Source organism: Condylura cristata, unplaced genomic scaffold (assembly GCF_000260355.1).
Source record: "Condylura cristata isolate star-nosed mole 26May11 unplaced genomic scaffold, ConCri1.0 scaffold00003, whole genome shotgun sequence".
In the NCBI taxonomy this organism is placed as follows: domain Eukaryota; kingdom Metazoa; phylum Chordata; class Mammalia; order Eulipotyphla; family Talpidae; genus Condylura; species Condylura cristata.
The window spans coordinates 42,359,170-42,366,691 of record NW_004567104.1 but is presented as its reverse complement, the minus strand read 5'-3'; the positions used below and the strand labels follow the sequence as shown (position 1 = coordinate 42,366,691).

At 33.7% G+C, this 7,522-nt stretch overlaps 1 protein-coding gene across 5 annotated transcripts in view; it reads left to right on the top strand.

The window, feature by feature from the left end:
• DZIP3 (DAZ interacting zinc finger protein 3) overlaps positions 1-7,522 on the top strand; it is a 68,197-nt gene that overhangs the window by 40,496 nt on the left and 20,179 nt on the right. For all 5 annotated transcript variants that reach the window (XM_004675227.2, XM_012733728.1, XM_012733724.1 and 2 more), the window contains 4 exons: positions 2,019-2,044; positions 4,041-4,206; positions 6,137-6,232; positions 6,369-6,496. In XM_004675227.2, coding sequence (XP_004675284.1) covers positions 2,019-2,044; positions 4,041-4,206; positions 6,137-6,232; positions 6,369-6,496 — 416 coding nt within the window. The remainder of the gene's footprint in view (positions 1-2,018; positions 2,045-4,040; positions 4,207-6,136; positions 6,233-6,368; positions 6,497-7,522) is intronic.

Here is a 7,522-nt window from a genome sequence, read left to right as displayed (position 1 = left end):
TGGCAGACCTCTCCTGACCCGCCCGCTGCTCCCCTCAGCAGTGTACTTCGTCGATCTGCCTGTTCTGTTCCCTACTCTGTCTCTGGTGAAGCCTCTCGTCGCCCCTGAGCCTCTGGCCTGTACCCCAGTTCTGTATGCACAAATAAATAAATCTTTAAAAAAAAAATTAAATGGGATAAACACAACTGGAAATAAATGTAAACATCACTCAAAAATTCATATGCTAATAACACTCCATATTGTTGTACCCCACATAGATGGGCTATAGATACAGTTGGTTTGGTGGGAGGAAGAAGAAATATATATACAATAATAGTATCCAGGATATGACCATCTTGGTTTATGGAATCTTAACAAAGAATTAACAGTAAGAGGAGCTTAATAAATATTTATGAGACCTCATTTAATTGAGATTTCTGAGACATGCTAATTCTTTGATTTAAACCAAGTGGGTTTGTAATTAAAAAGACAAAAGTAAATTTTATGATTACTTCTAACCTGGGTTTACAAGATCCAGTGAATTGCAGGTAGAGAACACTGCCAATATTCTTATCAGAATTTCTCCTAAGGGAAAAAAAAGAAATAAAAAAGTGAGGTAAAGAAAATGACAGAGCCTATTTATGACGTGTTGGGAGAGAAAGAAACATGGCAGAAAATAAACTTAAATCTTCGAATTGGATATTCTTTCTATAGAAGGAAAGTTACTGAGATGCAAGAAAAGTTTATAAATATATGGCATGACATTGTTGTGTGAAGAGCTAAAAAAAGTTTCAGAAATCCTTAATTACACTAATTATGTTCCTTATGCATAGTTATACAACTTATTCAAGAACCAAGGCAGAGTTGATTCTAATTTATAGAATTAACTTGGCACTAAGTATTAATCAGACACTGAAATTCAAAATTTTTAGTATATAGACAAAAATGCAAAGTGAATCTGTAATTACATCAGGTAATCTGTGGGGAATGAGACCTGGAATTTTTTATAAATAAGAGGTGGTAGTAGAAATTAATGCTATAATTTACACAAGTAATTAATATACTTAGTATATGTTAAATGTACCTTTATGTAGCATGGTATCCACATATTTTAATGAACAAAATAGATAGGGCTTCTTGAAATTTTCTTCCACTTGTCATTCCTCTAACAATTGTTTTTTTTCTGTCACATTCTTAATATTTAAATCTACTTTTTCCTTATATGCAGGTCTTTTAAGAACTCTTGTACTTAGTATAGGATTCCCTAAATAAGTATGACTATACCTTGTCCCAAGATAGATCTAGGTTCACAAAGCCCTGTACTAACTTTGAGTATCTGAATTGATTTTCAAATTTTGTTTCATGACTCAGAAGTATACTTATGGGGTCACACTCCCATTTTAATAAGGAAATAGAATTAGTAGGAATAAAAAATATCCAGAGTTCACAACATATTGTCTTACTCTATTTGGGCTGCTGTGACAAGCTACTATAGACTGGGTGGCTTAAACAAAAAACATTTATTTTTCACAGTTCTGGAGGCTGGAAAGTCCAAGATCAAGGTGCCAACAGATTTTGTGTCTGGTGAGGACCTGCTTCTTAGTTAACAGACTACCTTCTTGCTGTATCATCACAAGATGGGGAGAGAGAGAGACAGAGAAAGAGCACACTAATCTCATCATGAGGACTCCACAACATCATCTAAACATAATTTAACCTCCCAACTGTCCTTCTAATTGCCATCACATTGGGTTAGGATTTCAACATAAGCATTTCGGGAGGGTACACAAACATGCAGTCCATACACAGATGATTTGGGTTGGGTACGGCCTAGTTTTTGGAACTTCTATTTCCAATATATATTTATTTGTAAAGATACATACTTTATATATGTGAGTACATTTATATCATGATACAAAATATATTTCATACTTGGGTTATAGTCAAAAAGTTTGAAAAACATTGGCCTAAATACAGTCAGGTCACTGTGCTGTGTTGCCATTAGATCACTAATTTGTGGTGCTGTTTTTTTCTCTCAGAATAAAGATTCAGCAGAAGATCAAATGTGAGTATTAATATTTTAATTTCTGTAATAAATTGAAAAGTGTGCTTTGCCATTGTGAAACAGCTGTAACTTTATGGGGAGGAAAGATGGTTTCTTGTCTTTATAAATTGCCACCTTTTTACATTAAGTGACAAAGAGTTAAATTAACATTTACTGTGGGGGAATAGAATTTCTTTCCATTTCCTGTAAGTTTACTCAAGAGCCATCTCATTCTAACTGCATTTCTCAAGGACCAGTTTGAGTCTAGTTTAAAATCTTTAAAAATATACTGTAGATTATGGTTAGCCAATCTAGACCATATAAGATTTAACCTTTAAGGGAAGATCCTTTTTGTCCCAGTGATCTCTTTTACAAAAGTTTGTTTTGATTAGTTTGGTTAATTGAGAGTTTTTCTTTTTCAATCTCAGTTGTTAGTAGTATTTTTAAACTTAATGGAAACCTTTTAATTTCTTAAAGATGCATTAAAAATGGTAACAAGAACATGTATTATTAGCAAAACATCACTTAGCGTTGATATTTTTATTTAATAGCAGACTCAATCTACTTAAGGAGTAAATAGTTCATCATCCAAAGATGGGCTTTCACTCTCTCTGTGAGCAAACTGAGCCTCTCAACTAATTGTTTGTTTTCAGGCTGTGTGTTCATGCCATAAAAAAAACTCACTAAAGAATGAAACAGAGTTATCATCTTTTTGTTAATTATGCAAACAATGCAGACACAACTAGGTTACCATAAAATCACCCAGTAGCTTTGTTTTTAAATGAGAATATTCAAATCTAACAGAAGAAAAGCAAATATCTACATTAATTTATATCTATTATATATGTAATATATATTTATCCTAAATCAACAATTATCACTTTTACTCTACATTTGCCTTTTTCTTCCCTTAACATTTTGTTCTTTGTTGAAGTATATTCAATCCCAGACAGATCTAATTGCATCTCCATATGCTTACTTGCACCCCTCAATAATATGAACATTTTTATATATTCTCTCCATGTTGTTATACTAATTTAAAATTTTGGGAATAACCTGGAGCATCTCAAAAATAAAAGTTCATCTATAATTTTTAAATTGTTATGGTAACAGGAAAATGTCATTAAAAAATTATTCAGTTAATTTGGAAAATTTATTAGGTTTATGAACCAGTGACATATGCAAGAAGTTGATCTCACACTAAACTTTCCGAAATGTTTGGCTCATTCTAGAATAATTTTCAAGTTATTCCACCAACACTAGACGTTATTTTGTATAGGTTTCAGTGGCATAATAATACATCCTAGAGTTACGTTATCTTTCTATTTACTAATAAAATGAAGTCATTATGTCATGCTGTAAATAAAAGTACTATTACCTTTTACCATTCTAAGAGATTGGAAAGGAAACTTGGAGCTACTAAACAGTAGGGCAACTAAAAAGATAGAAACACGTATTTAAATTTTAGACATAGTATGATAAAGATGGGTTAGTTGTCATTGTATGAGTACTAATTTCATTCTTCTTGTGTGTGGTTCTGAGTTACTAAAGTTCATGTTATCACTAAAGTATTTATTAAAGTCCAGCTTTAAAAAAGTCTCCATTTTAAAATCTACTTCATGTTGCTATTTGCAGCCCTCTATTTAAATGTACACTGACTATACGCCCAGAAGTTAAATCAACCTACCTGCCAAGAATGTTGTAGTAATATAATATTACAGATGTAGAAATATTTGTAATCATTTCCCAAAGTAACATATTAATAAAATTTGGCCTCATAATTCTTGAAAACATTGAGATGAGGAGATAATTTTGATTGACTACCTCAAATATGCCAAAATTCATTGTGAACCTTTAAGAGCAATAGTATGAGCATTATCAAACTTTCTTTGCACATGAACCCATCTGGTGATAAGCATCTTGTGAGACTGTTACGATGTTAGTTAATGAAACAATGACTTAGATGTAAATCACTGTACAATTATAAAAGATTACATTGGCTATGTCATCACTGTAGCCCACATACAGTAGGAAAGGAAGAACAGCTGAAGAAAGAGCAAGCAAACCAGTACACAGTCAACAGATTTATGAATGATGATGCAAGTGATATTCAGGAAGATTCTGCACCTGAAGACAAGCTCTATAGTCTGGATGAATTGCATATTCTGGACATGTTAGAGCAGGTAAGCCTAACTGGTTGGTGGGTACAGCCCTGCATGCCTACTTTTAAAACAGTTGTTAACCTGTGTTTTCCCTACCTTTAAAAGCATGTTACCCTAGTGACTTACTCTTTTAAGAAAGAGAAAACAAAGAAGGGAGGGGACAGTTGGATAAATAAGAGGGGAAATAACCTAGGAAATGAAACTTTCATTTCACTTTAGTCCTCAAACTATTTCCTGGCTTTCACTATTGGGCAGAGTTGACTATAAATGCATTTCTTGAAAAGAGTTTTCAGGTATCACAAGAAAAAAAAATAACCTGGCATAATCTCATTATTAAATTTCATGAGAAAATTAGTTGTATATTCCATTTTTAAAAAATGAAATCTGGTTATTACCATGAAGTTTTTATAAATAAATATTAATGTATAATAATTTTTTTTATTTTGGTTCCTTTCCTAGCAGTAGTCATTGCTGAGAAAGACATACCTTTATATGAAGATTCATAGGGACATGATTTAAGTGCTCAACAAAGCACGTAATCAAACAAGCATATAAAAAAATGTTAAGCCACTTGATTTACCTACTTATGAGTCTCTATACGTGAGGTAATTTTATGACCTGTTACATGGTTTAAATATAATTGTATGGGGCTCTCCCTGGTGGTGCAATGGATTAAAATAAAGCACCACACTATGAAGCTCTCTGAAGCCACTGCAGCACAAATTCAATCCCCAGCCAAGGGAGCTGAACCACATGGCGTGGCAGATTTCTCCTGTATCATCCACTGCTCCCCTCAGCAGTGTATTTTGATGGGTCTGCCTGTTGTGCTCCCCACAATGTCTCTGGTGAATCCCCTCACCCACCACACCTCTGGCACGTACCCCAGTTCTGTAAACATAAATAAATTAATCTTAAATAAATAAATATAATTGTATGTAGTAATATCACCTAAGGGTGGAGTTAGTGTAAATCATTGCCCACCTGACAGCACAACATTCATATAATTGTCATTTTTCCTCCCTTCCAGTTATATTAAACTCTATCTACCTATATGTGTATATATAATGTTAACAGAAATGACTTATTCTTATCCCAGGATGTCCCACTGAAATTTAAATGTGGTGCCTTAGGTTTTAATTCAGTGACCATGAGACTATTAAGAATTCAAAAGTGGAATCAGAATATTGTATACCTTTTGAGACATGCTTATTTATTCATTTATTCAAAAGATATGTAATTAATATCTGCTTTGTGTCAAGACCTATGCTAAGACATGCTCCCTATAATTATAGTATTTACAATCCAGTGGAGAAACTGGACATTAAACTTAAGTGATACAGTGTGATGATAAGTGTTTTGGGTAATTAAGATTGCCTAAGTTAGAATCTAGGCTCCTTGCCTCAGTGGACTGTGGGTAGAGGACCACTGGTACTTGGATGGTGCTTGTGGCATGGTAACAAACCTGACAGGGTTGGGGGTGGGGGGGCTGGTGGTGGTGTGGAGATCCTAGATCACTAAAACAAAATCAAAGTTGTAAATCAATGTTACCGCAATAAAAATGAAAACCCCTAAAAATTTATATATATATATTCAAAATCCTCTACTTACTGCTGGGTGAACTTGGGCAAGTTAGTCAGTTTTATTATTTCTAAAATGGCATTAATGAGTGTTTACCTTATATATTTCTTAATGAAAATAAAATCATTACCAGTAAAAAAAAAAATTAGAAAATGGAAAGCATGCAGGTAATGCTGTTAAGCTGTAGCAGCAATAGGCATGACTGGTATTGCCCACTGAGTGCTTTAATGGGGAAAAGGTGGGGTTAAGTAAACAAATCAGAGAAGTAATGTTTGCATTGAGACATAAAGCATGATTAGGACAACTTTAAATAACTAAAATATTAGTTTTTATTTTGAGGAAAATAAGCATGCATATTCCATTTGCCCACTAGGGCTCAAGCAGCAAAGTAACTACAGAATATGGAGAAACTGAGAAGGAAAAGCTTGATCGACAACGGCAGCTTTACAAATTGCATTATCGGTGTGAAGTAAGTGTTTTTGGTCGGAGGCAAATGAGAGGTAGTTCAAATGTTAAACGTAATTCTTTTTCAAAAAAAGAATTCAATTTTTTTTTCAATATCTGGTGATGAACAGAATTAATGGAAAATATTTTTTATTGATCAGGATTACAAAAGACAATTGAAAACGGTGACTTTTCGGTGGCAAGAAAACCAAATGCAGATTAAAAAGAAAGAAAAAATCATTGCATCACTTAACCAACAAGTAGCTTTTGGAATCAATAAGGTTTCCAAGTAAGTGTAAAACTGGCAATAGGAAATTCTGAGTTTGTTCCATAATGAGCACAATTTTAGAAGGATATTCCTTCAATAGCCACTAGGTGGCATTAAGACTATGCATTAGGAACGGCACACCACAAGATGCACTTGTTTTAAAACCTGCTGTATTTTGACTCACCACTCTATTTTACCAAGCTTTTCATGTATTGGCTGAACACATGTAACAATAATAGAATTTCCTGAAAAAACGATAATTAACTTTTGGGTCATGACTTATAGGTTATAAAAACATGAACAGTGAATGAATGGTTCTTTTTAGCAAATGAGGAATCTGTTCCTCAAAGATAGCACGGAATCTCTTAAATGCTTTTTATGTTAATCTCAGTATATTTGTGTTCTAAGATTAAGGTATTGAAAGTATATTCCTAGAGTTATTCCCCACCTCTACCAATCTCACCTTCAGTATATGGAGGGAAGGGGTTTTGGCAACATAACAGTTGCAAACACTTTCAGGCTTTTACCTGCTGGAATTAGGATCTTTAAATTCAGAAACAGGTTAAAACCTAAGGGAGCTTGGTCACACTAAATTGGCTGAAGTCACTTAAGAACCTGTGCTTCAGGATTTAGCCTGGAAGATGACCATCAATCAAAACTGTTATCAGAGATCAGAAAAGTAATGGTATCCTTGTATGTGAGCCTTCTGTCTCCTTCAGGATCTGTGAATATCCCTTTTCAATTCTTGACATCTCACTCAGGTATACTTGTATGCTTGAGACTACAAACAGGCCACTTTATGGAATGGACGTGTCTTCACATGATGAACATTCAGTGTTGAGCATTCACCAGATATTTACCAAGTGTCACAGAGTGAGTAGAATTGTATAAGGCACATGTAGAAAATACAAAGTGAGAACTGGTAACAGTCACTCAATCATTAAAGAAAAATTAAGTATTATCAAAGTTAAAGCTCTCTTAAGAAACTATCAAGTGACAGCATAGGGAAATTTTCAAATTCAAGAAGCTGACTGAATTCCAAATGAT